This window comes from Vulpes vulpes, chromosome 5 (genome assembly GCF_048418805.1).
Source record: "Vulpes vulpes isolate BD-2025 chromosome 5, VulVul3, whole genome shotgun sequence".
Lineage (NCBI taxonomy): Eukaryota > Metazoa > Chordata > Mammalia > Carnivora > Canidae > Vulpes > Vulpes vulpes.
Window position 1 is genome coordinate 79,766,587 of NC_132784.1, and position 26,047 is coordinate 79,792,633.

The 26,047-nt window shown below is 39.6% G+C and overlaps 1 protein-coding gene across 10 annotated transcripts in view; it reads right to left on the reverse strand.

Annotated features, from left to right (window-relative positions):
• MPPED2 (metallophosphoesterase domain containing 2) overlaps nucleotides 1-26,047 on the reverse strand; it is a 182,168-nt gene that overhangs the window by 114,363 nt on the left and 41,758 nt on the right. For all 10 annotated transcript variants that reach the window (XR_012001731.1, XR_012001727.1, XR_012001728.1 and 7 more), the window contains one exon: nucleotides 18,451-18,632. Coding sequence is in view for 5 of the 10 variants with exons in the window: in XM_026012802.2 (XP_025868587.1) it covers nucleotides 18,451-18,632 (182 nt within the window). In the remaining 5 variants the exon portion in view is untranslated. The remainder of the gene's footprint in view (nucleotides 1-18,450; nucleotides 18,633-26,047) is intronic.

Below are 26,047 nucleotides of genomic sequence, written 5' to 3' on the forward strand. Positions count from 1 at the left end.
TTTTTGTCTTCCTGACTGGCTGATTCACACACTGACCCCAACTTGTCCCACAGATATGTCAAGAACCTGCACAGCAGACATGGGACGGCCCACGATGTGAAGGAAACCAAAGTCCCACCAAGCCAAGGTCACAGTCATTTCAGGATCTTTCCAATAAAGACATCTGAAAGTCTGGATTGGCCATAAAGAGTTAAAATAAAGCAGGCTTACACTTCACTGTGGCAATTTTCTCTATACCGCAGTCAGAGAGCATGAATATAACCAAAGATGAATGACACCAGACCAAGAGCCTTCCCATCCTACAACATGACAGACATTGCAAATCAATCCTTAACATCTTTCCCACTGAGGCTGGATGTAGCAGGAAGATCCTTCTTAACAAAGTGCTTCAGGGCTGAAACTCCTTTAAGAACATGAATAAAAACTAAGCCCTCTCACTAATAGATCAAAAAAAAAAAAAAAAAGTGAAAGTATTATGCCTTCATTTCCCAGACTCTCTCCTGGCGCATCCAAATCTCACTATTTTTGTTTCTATAGCTCCTCATCTCTTGTTCATAAAGAGCACTTGGATAAATGTTTACTGAATTTAGTTTTTTTCTACGACTTTGGCCAAAGGATTTAGCATTTCCCCAACAGGAATATTAAACCCAGCAGAGTCCATGAAACACTGGAACCAAACAGTTAATTAGCAAGTCACCAAGACTGGAGCAAGAAGCAGGAGGCACAGCTTAGAAAGCTGCCCATTTTTCTTGTAATAAAGAAAATAAAGACAGTCATTCTAAGAACATTTATTAACCCCCCAGTATGGGTAATTGCCATCAGATGTGGGTCTGTCAGTCTTGCATTAACATAAGCTACTGCATCTTGGTTTTCAATGGCACAGTAATACCCATGATACTGCAGATAAGTGCTAACGCTGGAGTTTTGAGAACCAAGCCCTGTGTCCAGCAAACGCTTTTAAAAGATTTCACTCTCAATGGTTGCTTGCCCAGAGAAATTCATTTTATGTTTTTTTAAAAAAAGGCAAGAAAGAAAACAAGGAGGCATTCAATTGAGCAAGCATTTTCTTAACTCATTTTAAGATAATCTCTTACATTCACCAACAATTTCTCCAATGGGTGGAACCACAGAAAGAGACTTTGTATGGTTTGGCTGTATGCTCCATCCTATATTGGTGTATGACCTAAAATAATGGAATGGCAATAAAACAAAAAAAAAAGAAAGGCTTTATAATAGTCAGGACACGCCGACCAATTTTAAATTGAATTACACAGCCTGCTAATCTTTATGATGGGATAAAATTTCTTTCAACATTATGCATTATACTAAAATTTGCAGCTTCCCCCTCCCCACTTCTTGAGCTGAGAGCCCCCCACGCACACCTCCCCAGTGATAAAGCTTCCTTTCAACCCCAAAAGCATTGTTCCTGCTGACTGGGAAGGCAGGGCACGGCTTGTGCAAGGTTTCATTTTTATAGCTATTGTTATTCGGTGCGCATCTATATTTCACACCAGGGTACACCCAAACAGTATTACAAACACTGGACATATTTTCCTAATACCCACAAGCACTCATTTTTTTTAAAAAAGGATAAATTCAAACATATACAATGAAAGAGATTTTTAAAACCAATAATGTTGAGGAGCTCTGTTAAATTTTATAAAAGGATGTGCGGAACACTGTCCAGGCTGCATATTTGATGAAGAAGGCAGACCACGGAAACTCTGAACTATGTAAGTCCAGAAGTGGGAGCAACCCCACGGAAGCATGAGCCTGTCTGTCTGGGCTGTGTTCTTGGCCACTTGCTGAGTTTTTCTCTCTCTAGGTGACGGTGCGGGGTACGAATAGGGAAAGAGCTTGTTCCAAAAATTCAACCCTTCTAACCCCAATGAAGAGAATTAAGAGAGGACAGCAAGAACTGCCTGCCCAAATTTCTGGATCCTTCTTCTTCCCATCCAGGGAAAGGAAATTCCCAAATATACCTTACTAAAACTATGTATAAAATATTCCTAGGAGACATGAACCCTTCTTAAAACTTAAGATCTTCCCTTATGTTCCCAATACCTTAGACTTTGGAATCTTACTCTGTGAAGCATTTTGGCTTACTAAAACAAAAATGAAACGCACACCCATAAACACAGAGCTGTGGAAATTTCATGTTCCCTAACACTTGAGTTCAATCTATGACTTTTCATTTAATTTTATTTTGTTTAAAGATTTTTATTTATATAACTCATGAGAGATGCAGGGAGGGAGGCAGAGACATAGGCAGAAGGGGAGCTCCATGTGGGATTCCATCCTGGACCCCGGGATCACGACCTGAGCCAAAGGCAGATGTGCAACCACTGAGCCCCCCAGGTGCCACTATGACTTTTTTTTTTTAAATATTTGCAAGGTAGGCAGAGGCCATAGGTAAGAATAAAAACTTAGATCTAGAAGTACTAGAAGAGTATATGGAGAATTGTGAGCTATAGAACTACCACCAGAAACTACTAGTAGTTTCTGCTTCAGATCTTTCTAGAAATCCCAGACATTCTTTTAACTGACACTAAGCAGTTCCCATTGAGACACATGCTGGCTGCTGCCCACAGTGCAGTGACCAATGCCAGTCACAGTTATCCCTGGTGACACCTATGGACTTCTGCTCCCATGTGCAGCATCCCAGAGCCACCTGCATGTTCATCCAACTAGATTATGCCAGCTGTACTTCTTTAGCATAATCACCTAATACAATTATGTATTACTTAAAATGATGAAATAGGAATGTGAGAAGACCATATAAATTTGTTGTTGTCCAAGGAGTAAAGGACAGCACTATAGAAAATAAGGGGGCTGGAGATCCCTGGGTGGCTCAGCAGTTTGGCGCCTGCCTTTGGCCCAGGGCATGATCCTGGAGTCCCGGGATCGAGTCCCACGTCGAGCTCCTGGCATGGAGCCTGCTTCTCCCTCTGCCTGTGTCTCTTCCTCTCTCTCTCTCTCATGAATAAATAAATAAATAAATCTTTAAAAAAAAAAGTAAGTATGGGGGAAAGAGTCATAAAAATCTAGAAGTATTCTGGCCTCAGACTGTTTTGCAAGGATCTTTGCATTCTTCCTCACCAATAAATAAACTAAAACAGAAAACATGATGAAGATGATGAATGTTAGGTGAGGACAGTAAGTTATACGTGTGATCTGCCCACGAAAGGCAGTGCTGATCTCCGGCTGCTGTGCTCACATCCTCACGAGGGCCTTCTGCGCCACCTCAGAAGACCAGCCCCGTCATGTGCTTCACGTTAAAATAAAAATATCTGACTCTAGGATTATCCTTGATACGGTTTCCTGCTTTAGCTGACTTTCTGACCTACTGTGCACATTCCAGTCCCTGGCACGCCGGGTAGGAGGGCTCTCACCGGAGTCAGGCTGCCCAGATGCACAGACGTGAAGGCAGAAATTAGGTCTTTCGTCACCCCTCACCCTCACGTCGCCTTCCCAGAGAACAAAACACCCAAAAGGAAAGGCTGTCTTGGCACTACAAACATTTAGACAAACATAGTATTTTTGGTTTCTACCTATTTTTATAAGAGAATGGCAAGTTTCCTCCCTTCCACAGTGCTAAATATACAAGGGTAGAGACGCAGCTGTCAATTCATATACTAGTCATTTTTAGGCTTTGTGGTTCCATTGCCTTATCCATTCTTGCTTCCCGTGAAGAAAGGGTTCATAAAGTGAACAATGTGAAACTATGCAATGGAAAAAATGAAAATACCAGTTTGCTTTCCCAAGTCAAGAAGCTCGTAAAGGATGGCTTCCTCCATAGTACTTAATACATGCAGTCCTCATCCTTTGCTAGCGCCACTGCCACTGTCGCCACGACCATCACGGAGACTACTGCCCTACACGCTTGTTCGATGAGCAGCTCCAAAGTCAGGTGATAAATGCACTGGGCTTTGATCCATTGCGGGCACTGAATCACAATCAGCTTTGTAACATGAAATTACGTAGAGTTAGTAAGTTAAGAGCTAGACAACCTCATTCTCCACATTTTACAGAGAAAGCAAAGCTCAGAGGTTGTCCGGTTTATAGTCAGAGGTCCTCACAGGGCAGTTTCGTCTCCTCAAGAGAGAAAGTTTATCCCCAATCTTATTTTCATACAAAGGAGGACAATTCAACGTAGAGGATAAATGAGATTTCATATAACTGGCAGGGAAAAGACAGACAATACAGTTTAGTTGTATATCTTTACCCTGAAAGAAGAAAAAAAAATATGCTGTTTCCTTCCTGTTCGTGAAATTTCAATAGAATTTAAGAAACGAGTGGGGGTAAAAAAAAAAAAAAAGAAAAAAAAAAAAGAAACGAGTGGGGGAAAAATTTATGTCGGTTTCATAATGCACACAAAACTTGCTGTAATAACATCTAAATCTGGTAGATCAATAATGCATGTTATAGTTAGCTGCTTAATTATTCATTTTGGATATACCAAATAGGGTTTTAAAACAAACTCCAGATGTGAAGAGAGCTAGGAAATACAGACAGTATAATAAAAAATAAGTTATTTTTTCCCAATGTAATTCTCTCCCGGGACATTGTAAAAATCTCCCCTAATTTTCAAAATTAGAAAGAGACACTTTGATTAAGAACTTTATATATATGTTTTGACAATTATGTGTGTTTTATAGACTACTGCATGTACTAAAGTCAAATACTCTATATATCCCTTTCAAAATATGTACATAAAAATGGCATATATCACAATATCAAAAGATTACAAGGTGACAAACAAAAGTAAATCCTAGCATAAAAGCTTCAATCAAAGATATGTAATTTAAAAAAAGCAAAGAAAAAGAATGTTCATTCGGGAGACAAAATAAAAGACTACTTGAACGTTGCTTTATATGCTTGCAAAAGATGTTGACTGCAGAAAAGCAGCAGCCAAAGAGGTGAGTGGGAGCTATGTGCTATTCAACAACATGTACTCATTAGGTTCAGGGTCACCTCTATACACTTAGTACAAAAGCATCCTATGGACAAACAGCAGCCCTAATCAGGAATAACACTGGAAAAATGGAAACATTTTTAAGTAAAAGTGCAAAACTACCCCTATTTTCTTCCCTAATAAAATCACAAGAATAAACAAGAACAAAACCAAGTGTAGAGATCTGAGTTTCAAGATGAACCCCCATCTTAGGCTAAAATATGAATGCCTACTAACCAACTGTCTTTGAAAGACTCCTTCAACCCATGCCTCTGGAATGTGCCTTCAAGTTTCCACAAGGACTAACTCAGCCAGGCCAGAAACATGGAGATTCTGAGGGTGCAAGTTTTTAATGCCAGGTTATCGAGGATCTTTTGATCTCATTACTCAGCACATTTCTGCCCAACAGTCTAGTGGCCTTCCATCAAACAAAACCTAGTTTTTTTAGTTCATTGTATCTTGCAACTTTTCTAACTCTTGAAAGTAGATTCAATATAAGAAGTACAAAAATGTTAATTGACAAATGATTCATCAACTGGTGTGAGAAGTAGTGTCTACACTTGAATGATCCTTCTGGTACTTCACCTTGGGCTCCACACCACTTCCCGCTCCCGAGGCAGGTGGCCTGCCCTGCGTGCAGGAATGGCTGTACTGAATCACGTGGGCCATCCTAGAATTACGTCGTCTTCTCTTTCATCTTCCTTGCACGGCTCCAAGTGAACATGTGTAGGGTGAGCTAATGATTTGCTGCGTATCTCTGATGAGTACTACATTATTTGCATCATAATATTTTCATTTCTTTCCTCTGCACATAATGCCGTGTTGACAGCAAGGTCAGTTAAGTTACTATAAGGGATTTTTAATGAAAACAATTATAAATTTAAAATAACTGTGTTTAAAGCACTTAACAGTCACTAAGGGTCAAGTGATTACAGCAGTTACAAGACCCATGGGACATGTTCACACCAAAACAAAGTGAATAAATTACCTCAGCTGGCGCGTGTAATCACTAAGTGACCACAGGGGTCAGGCAGGGTGGAACCCTGAAGACTTTCACGCAAAACCAATAATGAAAATTTATCAGTCAAAAGGGGGAGGAGGGGCTAGGGAAATGTCAAGAATTAGTGCGGGCAGCGACAGACTGGAAGCACAACTGACTTCTCCATGCTATTTGGAGGGCCAAGAAAATGACATCTGAAAACCCAGGGGACAGTTGGAAAAAAGATTCCAGGAAACAATATGCAGGCAGGCGGGGAGGAGGTAGGAGAGCTACAATAGAAGTGATCCATGGGGTATGGGCAAATTCAAAGCCCTACCAAGGACCACTCCGGTGTAAGGATGAATGTCCTTATCCAGAAACCTGGGGAGGGCTCTGGAAACGTATTCAGAGGCTGCACAGTAAGACAATGAGCATTGTGATGTTAATGAAACGATCAACTCTAACATTTACATGGCACTTCCTATCTTCAGAGGGTGTACCTATTTCCCTTTGTTGCAGAGAAGGGGTCGCTGAAGGTCAGGGAAGCAACGCATTTTGTTCAGGGAAGTACAGCTAGGAAACGAAGAAAATCAAACTTTAGGAGGCCCTATTTGCTAAAGATGCCACTGGAGAGTGCTCTGAGGAGACTTGTATTCAAAAGAGACTGGAAGCCCTAAAAATAATGTGTGCTGAACACTGTGGAAGGGAGGAAGGGATAACCACCAACTGGGAAGGCAGGGCCAGTTTCAGAACAGAAGTAACCTTTGAATTGGGCCTTAAGGAACGAACAAGAGCTCACAGAAGAAAGGAACAGGACTGGCAGGCAGTGGGATCAACAGGAACAAATATTCAGTTATTAAACAAAAATTGATATGAGTGCTTACAGTGCACCCAGCACTGTGCTTGCAACCCCATTAATGACAGGGAGCAAGAGAGACATGTGCGCTGCTCTCACAAGCTTGCTTTCATTCATCGATCTGTTCACTAATGCACATGTTCTGAGAAGCTCCTACATGTCAGTAACTGTAGGTATAGAGAATATAGTGGTAAACAAGACAACTGCAGACCTTCACGGAGCTTGCCTTCATTGGAGGAAGAACAATAAATAAGACACATTCGTAGGAAGAACTTCCCAAGGAGGTGGCATTTGAACAGAGACCCAGAGAACAGAGGTACTGTTAAGTACAAAGGTTCAAGGTGGGAACACTGTGGACCTGAAGGCGGCTGTGGTCAGAGGACAGGCAGCAGGGAGAAAATGAGAAGACGGAAGGCCAAAGAGCTAAGGAGAAGATGGAAAGAAGTATGGCGGGGAGCGAGGCTGGAGGGATAAATTTGACCAGTTCATGAGGAGCCTTGAATGTCATGATGGACTTTATCCCATCAGTTAATGGCTCCTCCAATACATTCCACAAAATATCAGTCTGGTGGAAAAAGGGCTCTGTGCCTCCATCTCTGCATCCGTAAAAATGGTCATTAACAGCATCAACCAACTTGAGTACTGTGAAGATTAAATGAATTCATTCTTGTAAAGGGTCTGGCAATGGCGAGTGCTCAGTAAATGTCATTATTCATATATGATTCCAAGAAAGAAGAATGGCAGGCTGGGCCCTGGCAGTGTCTTTAAGCGCTGTGGAGGTCTGAAAGACACTGCAGGTGCCTGAATTAATGGCAATGCAAATTGGAAGGGGAATTCAGGAGAATGAGCAGTATTTGGAGGAGATATTTAATTCAATCTGAGACACACTCATGTGAGAGATCTTGTGTACCTTCTACAATCCATGGTAAAATACCTAGCCACCAGTTAGATACAAAGATCTGGAGAGAAAGAGATTAAGATAAAATCAGTACTCCATTCCATAAACAAAATCTCAAAGAATAAGAATAATCTCCAAAAAAAAAAAAAAAGAATAATCTCCTAGATTTTGATACACAGTGTTAACACAGGAGGACAAGGGGCATCACACCAGACAGAAAACAAGGCCCCTATTCCTGTGCCGTCAACTAGTAAATCTGTGCAAAACCAGATAAGATATTGAAACTCTCTGAGTTCCAGCTGCCTATAGAAAAGGGGGAAAATCTCACTGACCATCTGAGGCTGGATGCTAGATGCAATGATTTGCCCTCTCCTTCCCTTCTGCATTCTCAGTGTCTGTCACAAAGCAGGACCTGTCCCTAAAAGCCAGTTAAAATATATGCAAATAATCTTTTGAGGATGAAGTCCCTTCATGTTCTGGGAGACCAGGATCCTGCTCCAAGATTTAACAACACCAGTTGACCCTTGAATAATGAGGGAGTTGGGGGCCCCAACCCTCCACACAGTGGAAAATCTGCATATAACTTCAACTCTCTGAAAACTTAATGACTAACAGCCTACTGCTGACTGGAAGCCTTACTGATAACATAAACAGGTGATTAACACCCATTTATACTATATATTGTATTCTTACTATAAAGCAAGCTAGAAAAAAAATGCTGTCGAGAAAGTCATAAGAAGAGAAACTACTGTACAGTACTGTAAAACATCTCCATGTAAGTGGGCCCGTGCAGTCGAAACCCATGTTGTTCAAGAGTCAACTGTACACCATTTGGGGGCTTCAGTTTTCCCTCTTGCATCAGAAGGCTTGGAAAATTAAAGACTTTTTGGTTTCCAAAAAAACTCCTCTTTAAATTTCATTTCTTTGTTTTAAATAGTGATAAAACTGTCATACGGTAAAATACAAAAAGATATCCCCCGTTTCAGAGAGTGTTTACCTGGATTTTTCTGTTTAACTGATAAAGTAATGGTTATATGTGTCCTGTCATGTCTGTTTCTTTTTAAGAGATGGGGAATACTTCAGAAAAGGAGAAAAAAGGAAGCTTTAGAACTAAAAGCTGGAAGAAGTGTGGAGTCAACGTCCAGTTCTTATGTTGACTCACAATATGACCCCCGCCTGTCCTTCCACATTTCTGGATCTCCATCCATCCATCAGCAAGACATCAGCGATACTGTCTGCCCATATCAACTTCCCTGAACTATTATAAGCATTAATGATCTAATATACTCAAAGGTACTTTGAGTCCTTTGGAGGAAGGATGTCACATAAATTAGAAGCATTATAATTAATGTAATTTAAGAAAATGGCTGGCCATAACAAAGAGGATTAGGTTCACACGGATCATAAATGACCTAGTCATCATGTCCTCAGGTCACTAACGATCCTTCCTAATGGAACAAAATCCAATCTTACTTATTTGAGCATATTCAGTTGTTCTGTGTTTGGGTTCATTTTTTCCCCCAAGAATCTTACTTAATTCTATGTCAAAATTGAACTGTGCTTTTAAAATTAATTTTGTCCTTATTGGAAAGATGTTTTATATATAAATTAGACCACGATGTAATTCACTTTAGGGAAAAAAGATCCTTCCATGCAAAAAAGGACAAGCAGATACTGAGTATGAATCAACTGCTATTTGGGTGAAGCAAATACAATAGTACAGATAAGGAAACGGAATGTGTGTATCCACACGATAGACTATGTAGGCACTTCATAGGCACTTTTTGAAACTCTACGATCTCATATTAAGAAAGAAAAAAGCAAAACCCTAAGTAAAATGCTTAAAATAAAAACAGAAGCCATTATACAAGTTTAGAATGATAACTGGAAAAACCAAATTATGAATCAAAAGCTAAAAAGCACAGCATGGTTTTTGTGAGCAAGCTAATGATTAAGAAACTTTTTTTTTTTTTTTTTTTTTTTTTAAGAAACTCCTTTGATACGGAACTCTAACAGTAAGAATTAGGGAATTCCAGGCCATAAGGAACTCTCTGGCACATTCTCCTGTCATCTCGCTTGTCCTTCTGAAAGCCTCCTACAAAACCTCTGTATTAGATATGATTATTAGGTGGTAATAAAGTTCTATCTCTATAAACATTCCAATGAGGCTTCGCTGTTCAACTCAAATCATTTCTGAAACTTTTCACTAGGAACTGCTAAGGCATTTCACTAGAGAGCACTGTGTCACACCACTGTTTGGTTTTATTTTTCTTACTAATAGTATAATTGATATATAACATTATTTTAGTTTCAGGTATATACCATAATGATTTGATATTTGTATATATTGCAAAATGATCAATATATCTGGCTAACATCTGTCACCACACATAGGTTCAAATTTTTTTTCTTGTGATGAGAACTTCTAACGTCTACTCTCTTAGCAACTTTCAAATATGTAATACTTGTATATAAGTATCCTAAAGTATATAGGATTGCACTATACTACATTCTGCTTTTTTCCACTGTATTATGTAACTATATTAAAGCATACAGTATTCTTAACTATAGTCACAGCATGTTGTACATTACATTCCCATGACTTATTTTATGGCCGTTATGTAGTATCATTATTTTTTATTCAAAATGGCATATCTCAACTTGCCCATGTCACAAGCTCCAATGCCTAACAATTTTGTATTGTTTAAAAAAAAAACCAGAAGCCTGAAATGTGACAACCATGCCTAGAAACCATTACGTGTTTAAGAGTTGAAAAAGTAAATTGGAATCTGCCATTGATAACCCAACTACAGGCTGGTGTGCTGGAGTCTGTAGAACAGGAGCTAGTGCACAGGAGTGGTTCCCAGAAGGACGACAGGTGGTGACACTAGAAAGGAGAGTCAACACTGACCGTCCCAGGTTCAAGATGGAAACAGGAGGGAGATGACAGGAGACTGAAGAGACGGATAGGAAAAGGAGAGTAGTTCAGAGGTAATTAGAATCTAAAGGAGCTGTCTCTGTGTGTTGGGTCTGGGGTGTATGTGAAGGAGACAGAGGCCAGCAGGTCACTGTGGCACAAGAGACTGTAAGGCCACTTTCCCTGAAGTTCTGCTGTCCCAGCGAGTCAAAGAAACACACCAACAGGAGAGGGGAAGTCAATGGCACACTGAGTAGTGGAATAGAGCAATTAACATTTACTGAGTGTTCACTACCTGTACACACTGGGTATCCGTTATATTATCTAACCTCACAGCCATCCTTGTAGGTTAGATACACTAAGCATTAATAATTCTCCTTTAAAACAGATGAATAAATTGAAGATCACAGAATTAACAATATTGAGATCAGGATTTAAAAACAGAAAAATAAATAAATAAATAAATAAATAAATAAATGGATTTAAACACAGGCAAAGTCCAGTACTCACACTCTTAACTTTATACTCTACTGTCTTTTTATATATTAACACACACACATGTATTCATACACCACATAACAGGATGCATGCCAGCTGTTAAGAGAAGTTATCTGTGAACTGTAAGATACACTGGTGATCTTTTATTTTTCTGTACCATGATTTACATTTTTTCCAAAATGAGTATGTAAGCTTTCACCAGTAGAAAAAGAGTCTGTATTCATTTTTAAAAAGCCCTTAGAAGATTTTTCTGCCACTGAAGACATTCAAAAACACGTGACACAAATTTCCAAATACTACTGAGAATATTGGGGGAAATTATAATCTTAATAGAGGGAAATTTGACAATATATAATAAAATCATGTTTTAAGTTATGTATCATTTAGACCGACAATTCTCGTGCTAGGGAGATATCCTACAAATATAACTTAAGGATGTTTGCAAAGAGAGAGCAGGAAGGATGTTCATCACACCAGTGCAGATAATATAAGAATCAGGTGTCCAGTAATAGAGATCTGGCGAAATAAACCAGAGTGCACCCACAGCAGATTGCTACGCTAACGCAGAGCATGATGTGTTAAATTTTTTAAAGTTATAGGATAGTACACATAGTTGTAATAATTTTTTAAAATAGTCATTAGACAAAAAGCCTTTAAAGGGTGAATGTTTGCCGCCACTGAGAAGATTCAAAAGAGAAACAGAAAGTCAAAAAATTTCTCTCACATTCCTAACAAAATAGAATTACTCCAAAGATAGGATTGTAGAGGGATGTATATTTTCTACTTTGCACATCAAATACTTGATTTTTTATAATATATGTGTATCTCATCTATATTAAAAATAATTCTTTTTTTGGGAAAAAGCACTTTAACCATATTTATTGATGTGGAGAATTGTGATATATTAAGATGAAAAACACACAATAAAACAGTACTACTATAAATCTCTATTTTGGTAAAAGGTGTGTGTGTGTGTGTTTGTGTGCAAGTATCAATAGAAAACTTTCTATAAAGACACTAAAATGTTAACCGTGGTTGTCTCTGGCCATAGGTAGTTCTATTTTCTTCTTTCACTTGTCTCTACTTCCTAAGTTATCAGGCATGGACATGTATTACATGTACTATAAGAATAAAATAAATAGCCCAGACTGTGAAAGCTTTTCCTAAAACCCAGCTCCAAAACTCTGGGCCAACAGCAAGATCACTGGAAAAGGGACACAGTCTCCCAATCTGATTATCCCGAAAGAAGCCAAATCGATTTCTATGTCTATGATGTGATGTTCGTTACAGTCACACTCTGTTATAACCATGCCTAATACAATGCTCCTACAAATATGAATAACCTTCTTCTTGAGATTTTCCTTGGGAACATTTTCAGGCCTAGAGAAACTGAAGCGCAAAGCTATTATATAACAACCAAGACCAAAGAAAAGTCCTAACGGAAAGTTCATGGCATTAGTGCTGTGCTAAAAGGGATTCTGACCGGTTAGACTGTCACATGTAAACTCGAGGCTGAAACAACAGGCCACCCCAGAACCCTGTCTAATTATGATAGGAAACACAACAACAACAAACCCTTTTTAAATATTTCTGTGCGTTATGTAGAAATCATTAACAATAGCCAACTGGGTGTTATAAATACTTTGAGGAGAAAAAGAAACAAAAGGAAAGGAAAAAGAAAGACATTTTACATATGGAACTACATAATTTTAAAGTTTGAGCCAAAGTACGGGCAGAAAAAAGTCTTGTACCTTTATGTTCATTCGTTCACTCCATGATTCCACAACCATTTTTATGCACTATGTTTCAGGCCCTATACTCAGAACTGGGTGTACAAACAGTGCTCGTTAGGCACAACACCGCTGTCTGGTAGGGAAGAGACAGCAAACAATTACAGAACCACCATGAACGCGCAATATGCACATGCCACATCAAGAAGTCTACCAAGACCATTCTGAAGGTGAGAGGACAGCAGGGATGAAATCGAGTGGAGAGTGAAGAACAGTAAAGAATACCAAAGAGGCAGAGATTGCAAGAACGCAGGGGCAAAGTGAAGGAAGACCACACGTGGCCCAATGCCTCACAAAATGTACCTTTGGGCCTATCAGTGGTTCAAAATTTACTACCAATAAAAATACTCACATGGTAACTAGCAAGCATTTTATAGTTGGCAAGTTTATTTTTAAGCCAAGGCTGTGATTAGGATGTATTTGTGCCAAGATAAAAAAGAAAATGCTGTAATGGTTGAGTGGCCGGGATCCCAGGTCAGCTCAGCAAAGCCTATTCATCTGTGACATACCTGTAGCATATCTGATCTAATGTATTAATGGGACAAAAGGATCTAAATATCACTGTAAAAAGAATTTCTTTGGGAAAGATTTATCTGTCCCTCTTTCCCACAGCCCTGCAGTACCTGGCAATAAGAAGCCACATGTCTCTCTGACCCTGGGCTGATTCCCTTCAAGACCCATGGGCAGCAGCTGGGTAGAAAGAAGGGCAGGTAGGTGGTTTGTGAGATCAAGGATTTGGGTGTCTGGTCAGCCAGACTTGGGAGAAGTAAGAAGCAGGATTCTGGTGGCTCCCTCAGGATGGCAGAGATAGAAATTCAAAGTTGCATCCTCCGACCCACAGCAGAGATTTCAGAGGAAAGGGGCCAGTGGGGCAACAGCAGCAGCTGTCAGACTATACTGGTTTTTTTTTTTTTTTAATTCAAGGGTTCGCAAGTGGGAGAGACTGGCCCACAAAAGAAAAGATTTTCAGGCTCCAGTCAGTGGCTATTCATTTCAAGGACTGAGATGAGTGCATTGGAATGCTAATGCCACAACATAATTTAGACATCCCTTGGAGCCTATGTGCCGGCTTCATCTTCAGAATTCTCTATGGATATTTACCTCCTTGTCATTCACTGCTATTGGAATCAGCCACACCAAATGGTAAGAATGCTTCCCCACCTCACAACGTCCCAACTCCTATTCAAGAGGCTGTGCCATAAGACTGTTATAACATGACGTAAACCACCTTAGACCCGTCAGCATCCGTATGTGTGTGTGTGTCAAAGGAGGCAGCTATTCAAAGAACCACCATTTTACCCAGGATACAGTCAGTCCCTCCAGCAGGGATCCTAAGCCCCCCATTGCGAATAGAGAAAGACAGGAGGACACGCTCAGGAAATGGAGTCCGATGGACCCAGGTTCAAATCCTGAGGTTACTTTCTAGTTGTTATGATCATAGATAAAGGAACTTCACCAAGGCTCGGTTTCCTCGTACGTATTAAAGAAACTAACAGCTTACTTATAAATAACAGGAACTACTTCATCAGTTATTGTGAGGACTACATGAACGATACATGTAATTGGGGGAGCGGGGAACTGGTGTACCTACCACCCACGGATAATGAATGTTCATTCAACCCCCCTTGTCATTCAAGTTCTAGTCTCCATGTTGCCATTTATTATCTGAGTGACCCTGGACAATTCATTTAACTTCTAATCTCAGTTTCCCCTTCTCTCATATGAGGAGAGAAGTGGAGGCCTCTAATGTCCTAGCATTCTGTCCAATAAGGGAGGCTTGTTTTCAGCTTCTACTCGTAATACCCTTTGGGGCCCCCTCTTAGAGTCTAAATCTCTCTTTAACTCCATGGTGCCAGCCCCTTCTAGTGTCTGTTTTTTGGATTTTTTTTTGTCTCTGGCTCTGTTGTCTTCCTCTATGCTAGTTGTTGAAAGTTGTCCACAGGCCAGGGCTATGCTAAGAATGGTCCAAGCTTTACCACAGAGTACATATGCACAACTACCATAGGGTATGTTATTATTATGACACCCATTTTACAAAAGAGAAAACAAAGGCTCAAGAGTTTAAGCAACTTATCAAAGGTAGGGAATTCAAAACTGACTCCTTCCAGCTGTTTATAATCTTTACACGATATACTACCTTTCCAAGTCTGACTGTACCACCTAGTTTGAGCTCTATCTTCTTATGACCCTATGCTGTGCTAGCTTATCTCATAAATCACTTTGTATTAATAACTTTCTGTGTTACACCTGCCAGATGGCCTATGTATGAATTAACCAGGACCCATCATTTCTGGACTAACAGGGAAGTCATGATGGGACTCCCAGGCCCTGCAGCTGGTAGGTCAGGGTGAGACTCAAGACAGGCAGGGACTTAAATATATCTTTCAAATAACAGCACGTGGTCCAACAGCTACTCAACTTCCACATGAAACTGCTGGAAGCTACTGTGTTTTAGTTCAAGCCTAAACTGCAAGCTTCCCAGCTGCTCGAGGCCATTCATAATAGCTCAGAGTGGTAACAGAAAAGCGCTCATACTTTGAGGTTGGACAACTTCAGGTTGACTAGTCAAGCGAACCTGAGTGGATTTCTCTGTTCTCTGATAACCTCTCTGAGCTTATTTGTTACATGATTTTGGGTAAGTTACCCCAACTGAGCTTCAGGTTCCCCATCTGGAAAATGGGATAACATTTGCATCTTTAGGGGAATGACTTGGGGACAGAAGGAATGCCTGGCCTGTAGTAGAAACAGATTAACCTGTTGGGAGAAAAAGGAGCTGGGGGGATGGTCAGATTGTTTCCAATAATCAGGACAATCTAGAAAAGAAAGATAGAAATCAACTCACTGAACTTGAAGTACCTTCCAAAATCTGTAAGGACCCATGCCAGTGAGAGCTGGATGCCCTATTACGACAAAAGCCCTAGACCGATTTGACCCCTGACTCTATTCTACTAGGTCATCTGGCAACTGTTGCTAAAGCACTTTCTTCAGGTGAGAGGCTTCTGTTAAGCCAAGTGGTAGAGTGTAATCTCACATTATCTCTCACTCTCAGAGCACCATAAGGTTGCCAGGGTAACTGAGCTATTCTGGTCCTTCCCTATGGGATCCCAACTTCATCCATATCCCAGGGGCTCCCTTTGGCCTCATGTTCTACACCCCCTTCTGAGGCCTCTGACTTCTGCCACACAAGATCAGAGGGGAAATGAGAAGAAAAGGAACTGACCGTGCAACTGGACCTTAGCATTTTATTTCCTTATCATTTTATTTCCTTAGTTACGGCACATTTCCATTTACAGAGTACTTTCCCTTATAAAATCTCCCAGTGTTTACTTCTAATCTACTAAATAACTCCTCTGACCTCTTCTTGTTTTTACCCTTTAAATATCTGTTGATGGTCCATTCACCACATTCCCCATTCAGTTATTAATGGCCCACAAAAACTTACTAGCAGCAATCATTTACTGATTAATCTGCACAACAATCCAGAAAGACAGGTAGTATTAATCCTTAGTTCTGCAGAGGGAAACCAAGGGGAAAAGAGAGGTTAACTCAGTTGCCCAAGGTCAGTGGCTAAACAAGATTATAACCAGGATCTATCCTGTCTTGTACTTCTATAAACACTTCCCACAGTGCTATTCCCTTTCTTTACAAATCAACATTGTCAAGGCAGCAAGATCATTTCTGCATTGAGATTCAGTTTCACAGAACAATTTACAACTGTCAAGATTCAAGCTCAAGTAATTTTGCCCGCTAACAGTTCATAAATAAAAGTTGCTAAAATTAAGAGACAATAGTACTTGAAACCCAATTTTACAAAGGCAAAAGAGAAGTGAAAAGATCTGGATTATAGGCCCAGGTCTGCCACAAGGAGACTCTGAGAGAGTCACTTAACTTCTCTATCTCTGAGTTATCTATAAAAATGAGATTACGCTGAATGTTATTTAAGGTATCCCGCTGTTTAACACGAGATGACTGAATAACTATTAAAACAGCACAAAATATAAAGCTTCAATATCCAATACAGCCGAGATCATGCTTACATTGGTAGATCCATTCATTGTTAATGAAGTACACAGTTACAATCCCCTTGGAAAGCAAGATGCCAATACACAGCAAAAACCACAAAGAATTTCATATCCTTTTACTTAGTAATTTAACTCATGCAGTGCTTCACCCTGAGTAATAAGTCAATAGAAGCAAAAAGACATACACAAGTGGAAATGCAAATTTCAGTGCTAGGTATCAGAGGAAAAATTATCAATATCAATATTCATTTTTAGAAGAATGCTTTATTAAATAAAAACATAGAACAATATTAAAGTCATGTTGCTAAAAGGATGAACATGAAAATTATGCAAAGCCCCTGAAAATCATGTCAATACTTACTATTCAACTAAAATAGCCAGAAGTAAAAGAGCAGATGCACTATCTGAGGTTAACTGCATAAAATGTGGATAGATGTGCAAGGACACAGGAAAACTCAAAATAGTTATGTTAGTAGCTAGGCTTATTTTTAAAAATATTTTAACTGTGGGTAATAAATGCTGTTTTTCCATTAACACAGACATTTTATCATTTCATCAATTATTTAAAAATTTCTCAGCCCCTGTTTTTTAGTTTGATGAAAAATGAATTTTAAACTTTCTGCCTAAATCTCCTGAGTAATTTTTATTGGCTGACATATTATTCATGACATTATTCTTCCGGAGTAATTTCTGCTCTTTACTATATAAATTCTTCAGTGTCTTTAGAGATTCTAAAATCTCAGAACCCTTGCCTTCTTTCCCTCACCTAGGAGGATTTCTTTAAAAAGATGTGTCATCAAATCTAGCTATGAATAACCCCATGATTGCCTTGTAATGCTAATATTTGGCAAATGTCTGACCCAGAAGCCAATATTTTTCCATAACCCTGACCTGCAGGTGCCTCTATAGTAACCACAAAGTTGCCATTATCCTTTGCTTGGTGTATCTAGGGTGGTTTCATATTCCAAGTTGGGGGAGCTTTACAGCAGGATAACTTAGCATTTCAGGGGTTTTAGGACACCCTTTGGTTTCCTTTGGTTTCCCTTGGTTCCCTTTAGGAAAGCTGCCCTCAAGCAGCACTGTGCTAGGACCGTCCCTTCGCAGAAGGACTTTTACATCCTCCTCCTCCTTCATTTCTTAGAAATGTTCTCTTACTAGTAGGTCATTTGTACATCTTTGCTCATAATATCTGGGAAAGATTGCAGAGCCAATGAATTAAAAATATGATTCTAGGTCTCATGTGTGCCAATGAATGCCCTCATTAAAGCAGCATGAGTGAGATGAGATGGGTTTCAAAGCTTTCCGTCCCTTTGCCCCAGAGCCTCTGAGGCCAGGCACTGAAAGGATGCACAGTAAAATTAAATATCTAAAAATTCATCTTTAATTAACAGAATTGGATTAAAGCTAGACACCACCGCATATCATACGAGAAATGGCTGAGCTGGCTTCCAAGTGCTCTAATTCAATTAGGACGCAGTGAGTGACACTCGGACGGGAAAGGTTAATTGGGGGCACCAGAACGCAATCATTCCTTACCTAACCAGTCATTAAACTTCTTAACCTCTGAGGGCAGTCCCAGTTCGGTGAAATCGCCTGTGTGGAGAAGGATGTCCCCATAAGGCATCTGGATACCATCTGTTCTGGAGTGTGTGTCTGAGATGCAGACAAACCGCGTGTGGCCCGCTGGTTTTGGAGTGTCATATGGGATGGGGTCGACCCTAAAGTAGACATAACAGATCCCATAACAGTTAAATATATTAGAACCCTTGTAATTGTCATTGCATATACATATCGACTTTTACCTATGAACGCACCCAGACAAACTGATGCAAGGGCAGAAGGGCCCGTTGTAACAAGGGAGACGTTGGGGTACAAAGGAGAAAGCATCGCCCATCTACAACCCCATTAAGCAAATTCAAAAAGGCTTACTTACCTGTTAGGAGAATGAAAAGGAAAGAACATCTTACATGGAGAATCAGAATCAACCCAGGAAACTGATAGAGTGATTAATGGTGAAGTTTAGGGATATTGAACCCCAACTGGGGAAGCAAAATTATGCTATTTTCTCTCATCATGCTCCAATTGATCCCACTACTCATTAAGAAATAGATAACTACATTTATTCCTTCTTAAACATGCATAACTTAAGCAGTGAACTAATTTACGGAGAACACTCTGCACGCGCTTTGCCAACCGAGATGTGGAAGATATAGGTAGTACTTATGTTTAATTTCCTTTCCACAACCATTCAACACCTGTATCTTCTTGTTTTTGCTAAGTGATTCACAAATCAAACGGTGGGGAGAGAAGGTGATGTCAAAATAACAGGACTTAAAAGAAAAACACTGAACGTTAAAAAGAACTTTGTCAAGCTCCTTCTTCACCACAATGAATTACCTGCAGTCCCAGTTACACCTTAGAGGACTTGGTACGCTCAAATGCCTTGGGCAAAGATTCTATTCAGTACAAATAGTAAGCCTTTTAATGGGTGTGTATAGCTCTACATATGCATTAATATATGTATAGTTTTAGAGACCTAAGCACTGTGAAATTACACTAGGGCATTCGAATCAAAAGGCAAAATGATCAACCCGAAGCAAAGAAAATGAAACAGAACCGTCTCATTTAATTGAGTGTAACAAAGTGTGCTAAATAAACTTGGTAAAGAAATGCAAATCTGACTTTTCAAGCATACAGTTTTAATTATTTAAGGGGTTTGTAGCAGAGTTAAGGATGCTTTAACTATATTAACTCTACACTGACAGCTTCCTTTAATTTCTCTGTAGGAATGTACACTTCTTTTGGATTATGGGTGAAAATAAGCAGTTATAAAGGCAAAGAGAAGGTCACAAGAGAGGCAAATATGCAATGCAGAGATGAGAGTGTGAAACATTAAATAAGGAACAATATTTCATGTCACAGCCCCGCCCCTGATCGTTAACATGCAGCAGAGAGCACAGTGGAAGCTCAACACAAGAGCCCCTATATGTGCTGCCTCTACCGGCTTTGTTTAATTTTTCTTTCTTTTTTCCACTTTTTATTATTTTTTTTTTAAAGAAATGATTTGTTTTAGCAATGGCAATTTTAGTGAGGAGAATAAAGACATGGATATACAAGCCGGGTAGTCTCGCATTTCTTTAACAGTTAATCTTTTAGCATAATTTTCTTATTGTCACAGAAGAAGGAAAGGAAGAAGGAAGAAAGGAAGCAAGAGGAGAGAAAAGAGAGAGGACGGAGGAGGGGCTGTGAACTGGTTAACGTGGTGGGTCTAACTGGAAACCCAAAAAGAAAGTTTAACTTCTGCAAAAAATTAACGAATTTTTCCTGTAAAGGTTAGAAATTAATAATGCTATTACCATGGAGATAGATATTAGATATAGAGATCTAATACACTGAGATCTCATGAGTAACCTGGAAACCCTTCTGATCATATCCGATGTTGACTTTTCTATATACATAAAAATGTTTGGTGTCTTCCCTTCCATTACTGAGTTTCTATTATACTCAGTCTTAGTGGTTCCAGTCTCATCAGTATCTCCTGTCTTCTAAAAGTAGTTTCCCGAGAGAATGAATGACTGTTCTCTGCAGCAGACTGGAAGGGAAAAGCCAAAGTGATAATAATATTCTGTTTCCATGTCAAAAGTTAAGATGCTCATTGGAATGAGACTGTACACATTGATACTTAATCCACCAACATTTGAATGAAAATTAAATAAATATCAACCACTGGACTTCTAAATACATGAATAATTCAAATACATATATATGTATATACACACACATATCAATATATCTTCATTTTCTAGTTCTCAATCTAATGGTAATATACAGACACTGTCCTAGTTCCTCTCTTTTCTGTAACTCAGTTGAGCTACAGGCACAACTACGGCATCAAAATCCTCTACAGATCCATCGGAGTTTATCAGAGGGACATGCATTATAGTTATCACTTTGAATTTATCAGACAGAAAGTAGCATAGATATAAATCCCTTATTGTGAATAGGCCCCTATTCTGTAACTTCTACTCGGTTTAGAGAAGCAAATCATCACATGGTACATAATCTGTTTCCCATCTTAGTTCTAGACTGGACAATAACTTTCTGAGGTTACTGATTGGAATACCAGTCAATTTTAATTGGCTTCCACTTCCCTCCCCACCTTCCCACCTCCTCCAGAGAAACATTTAAATGTCCAAAAGAATTAACAGTGACAGAAAGGCCAAGGAATAGAAAATTAGAGGGGAAAGGGAAAAGGGAGAAAATGCATCACCCTAGATCTGAGCTGAAATAACGAGTCAGAAGTACACAGGAAGACTGTCAGAAAAGGCTCACACCAATATCACCAGTCTGATGTCACCAAAGCAAATTAGGTAAATGTTTAAGAGAGATACGGAGGATACATTCAAGGTAGAGGCTTGGGGAAGGAAGAGGTATAAAGAGGCAAATGGAGAATTTATATACATCCTCGGACCCAGAGACACTGATGTCCTTTGTTACCCACAGGACTCAAAACAAGGCAAGAGATGGTTTCAGGAGCCAAAACAGAACAGCAGGGATCCCTGGGTGGCGCAGCAGTTTGGCGCCTGCCTTTGGCCCAGGGCGCGATCCTGGAGACCCGCGATCGAATCCCACATCGGGTTCCCGGTGCATGGAGCCTGCTTCTCCCTCTGCCTATGTCTCTGCCCCTCTCTTTCTGTGACTATCATAAATAAATTAAAAAAAAAACAAAAACAAAAAAAACAAAACAGAACAGCATGTCAGAGCCACGCTGCAGGATAACATGACAAATGTTACCCCAGGTTCAGAGGAAGGAAGACATTTCCACTCAAAGACATTCAGACTTGAAAATAAGACATCAAGTAGATTAGGCAAGTTGCAGCAGATATAATTAAAGTTGAGACAACCCTCGGGAAACTACTATTTCCAAATTGGGCATTTGGTAAATGCTTTGAAAATGGAAGTCCAGGCAGCCAAATATTTTCACTGTAACAGCATGTCTAAGGGAGACTCCAATAACCTTTAGAAGATCGACCTGTTCACATCATGGGAAGACCCACAGACTACATTTTCCCTCTTAGTTAACTTCACTGCTTACTGTTTATGCTGCTGACTTCTCAAATGATCGACCATTTCCCCTAAGGCATCATGTCAAGTATGCTAGCAAGTGAGTATCTTACCATGGCGATCTAACCCCCAGAGCCAGATTCAAATATCACAGTGAGATTTGCACGTACATTTGAGCACACCCAGGGGAAAACAAGATGACTTGGGAAGATGAGAAGAAAACAGAGCATCATAAAATCCCAGAGCTGGACAAAATTTTAAAAGGCATTGTGTTCAACGCTTTGTATGAAGCTTGAATCCTTCCTACCCCATTTCTGCCTAACTGACACCCAAGTCTTCTTCCCAAGGTTTCCTGAGGAGGAGAGATCCTGAGTTTCCTCCTCTTTCCACAACCACTCCATCTAGTTCTGGTTTGCCATAGTTCTTCTTGCTAAAGTTTCTGATTCGGGATCTACACCTCTGCAAGTGCACAGAAAGCTCACGGTCCAAAGAGACTTGGCCCAGAGCCCGAAAAACTAACAGTGTTGGCTGAGGTATTTGCTTCTGGCAAGTCATTTCATTCTTTGGGGCTTCATTTTTTATTTCCCCTCATCTGTAAAATGGGAATAGGAACGCCTAATATGCTATGATGCTATGAGGATAGAAACTCTCAAAGACTGGGTCTGGCACATAGCACATGCTCCGAGAGCAAAGATGCAGAATGATGTAAGAGTGAAGTATGCTGGCCTGTCTGGCTTTGACTCTTACTGCAGATTTTTTAGCAGTGTGACACCAAACAAGGGGCTCAACTTCTGTGTCTTGGTTTCCTCACCAATAAAATGGATATAAAAATAGTATCTCTCACATAAGATTGCTGAGGATAAAAACAGGTGTCATGTACTAGAAGCATTTAGAACAGCCTGACACAGCAGATACTCAATAAGCAATTTTTGTTTCACTAAGAAATATTATTTTTGCTATTATTAGTAGAAGTAATATCTTGTAGTTTCTCTGATTTCCATCTCTTCTGTTACAAGGAGGTAACAGCTGCCACACAGGGACTTTCTGAGAGTTCAAGGAGGTCACATACACAACACTGGACACTGTCTGAACACATATCCCACCATCAAAGCAATTATTTCCTTCCTCCTACTTTCATCCTTAATCTTAACTTTCTGCATTTGAAATACCAGAGAATAAGAATCCAGTCCCCTTTTCCTTTGATGGCTCTTCAAATATTTGAAGACAAGTATTATAACCCCCTAATATCTTCTCCACTCTAATAGAGGAGCCCAGTTTCTTCAACATTCTCTTGTGTATTAAGATTTCCAGGGCCCTCGGAGCCCAGCTGGTCTCCTCCTCCATATGATATGATTGGTCTGAACGCTTCCCTGTGAGGTGTTAGAATTCATGGGCCTGTGAATTCATGGGCCCGAGAGCTGCGTATCAAAGACAAATGTTGTTAGGGGCAATGGAGAGACGACCATGCTGGGCACACTGGTGGTCCTTCAGAGAGGAACTTTCATCAAATTCTCTTCTTGAACAGTCTCCAAGTTTTGTGCCAACCCTCAAATCTTGTTCTTAGAGCTTGGCTGTCAAGTGTTTACATATCTCATTGCATATTCAAACAAATAAACCATTCTCATTTATTCAGTCTTGACACATTAGAGATTTTTTACCCATAAAAATATGATAACATTACCGCTTCCACTATGGAATACTCTTCTGACAATATCTGTTATTTTTCCCAATAACAAATTCATACAGTGTTGCAAGCCCCATTGATAGATCTTCATAAAAGCTGTTATCATGTCATTTGTTATGACATGGATTTCTTCTTTAGACCATGTGTGCAGGAAAAGCCTTGTGTACACAATTAGCCTACAATTCAGTGTGAGAATAGAATATTATCCTTACAAAGCATTTTAACAGGAATCAAGTGTATTTACCATCCCCATTCCACTTGAAAATCCTGCTGCTCTTTATGCATTCTACTGACTATCTCTAAAAAGTTTTCCAGTGTGACATTAAAGCTTTCATTTTTTTTACCCAGAAAATTTAGGTGGTATGAAAGCTGAAGTTATATCCACCCTAGCTATACTGGTTGCTAAAGGTATGCAAAGCCCACCAGCAAAAACAATGGAATCTAAATACCGGGTGTAAGTTAGTAAAATCATAAAATTTTATATTGAAAGAGGCTTTAGAGATCCTACTTCTCTGAATATCTTCTTCGTGGTCTGCTTATTCACACTGCTACTTGTGGTTTCTGTTAAAAGTCCTATTATTTATATATATATGTGTGTGTATATATATATACATATATATATACATACATACATATATATATATATACATACATATATATATATACACACTTAAGTTTTGCCCTAAACAATGTCATTTATGAATTCATGAGGGAGATAGGTTGGCTTTATGTTTTAACTACACATAAAAATAAACTACACACTGAAATAAGTAGTACGATTTTAAAAGTTTTCCACTCTAAAGAACTAGAACTCAGAGTTCCTAAGTTCCAATTTCTTTTTCTACCCACTCAATTTCTAAAGCTTAAAAAGATGCTGGCACTTGGAGAATAAAAAAAGATAAAAATTATAAGATGCTAACAAGTCGCCTAAACTCTGGTAGCCATCAAGATTTAGAGAGTCTGCTTAAAATTAGTGGAGTTCACTATCGAAAACATCCAAGTTCTAATGCCTTCAAATTCTCGTGTAAGTTATCTAGTCAAACGGAATCTCTTAAAACCTCAGAACAATCCGCAATTGTAGTACGTTGGGGGAAGTGAGCAATATAAAAGTTTGATTTTTTAGAATGTGGGTAGAAATTAAAAGCGTTCCTCTTTCTCAGGTACGTCAAGTCACATGTGCACACGGATTGTAAATATTTCCAAATACATGTCTCTTTAAAAGGACTACATTAGTTGAAAGATGAGCCTCATTGGTTTGTTGTCCTTGTTTTGTTTTGTTTAAAAAGCCCTGTTCGTAAAGTCCAGGAGCTCCTGCACTTTTACTCACTGGTCATCACTTAGCTATGTGACCCTGGGCAAGTCACTTCTCTTCCAGACTCTTCCTCCTTTAAGTGTAGAAAGAGGGGCAAGACCCAGTGACCCCCCCACATGGCTAGCTGCGTGGTTTCTACACCACTATTTGTTTAAGGCTTCAGAGACAATGCGGTCTCTTAAGTAGCTTAAAACATGTCCTTTCTCTTTGCGATTTTGTTCTCTGCATTCCCAGACAGTGCAAAGATAAACGCAGTCCAGATCCATGCAAATATAATCCGAATTAGCGAGACTTTATATGGAAGGAGAAGTAAAATTGCAACGTAGGACTGTAGAAAAGGCTTCCGGGGAGATCTAGTGTAAAAGAGAGCAAGGCCAGAATTCCAGTTACCACAACAAAACAAAAATTAAAGGGCATGTGATTTAACTAAGTTGCGTCAGAAGTGGGGCTGTTCTCATTTTTCTAAAACTATGAGCTGGCGAAATTCTAGTTTAGCCATCATGCCCGGGGAACAGTAATGGTGCTGAAACACAGTAAGTAAGCATAACAGAACCAGATGTATAAATATATTCACATTTGTACCAAGGGCACTGCTTTTCTTTAACTGCTGAACTGCTGTATCAACACTGTTCTATCACCAACTAATTATAGCTAACAAAGCCCACTGCACGAAGTATGTCTCGTCTATTTTTTTCCTAGTGCAGAAGTACAGTGCCGACATTCGATGAATATTAAGTGGTAACAATTTAATTCTTTGAGCACTGAATCTGCTATGAATTCATGGTCTTCCTACCAATGCCATTCCAGGTGTTTTAGTGCCCGTCAGGCTAGCAACTCTACGAGCCGCTTGAACCTCTCAGCTGGCACATCGTTGGGCCATAAATATCTCACTGGAGATGTACTACCCAGAGTTAAATGTTTCCCTCTCTTCTAACCTAACAACCAAGTTAATCGGCTTACAATTCTGGGTAGTGGCCTTGCATCTGAGAAAAAAAAGACATGTGACATGGTACTGGGCGCCTGTTACTCCGTACACTTGGTCAAGCATTCAGTCAACATCCAATTTCTTTCTT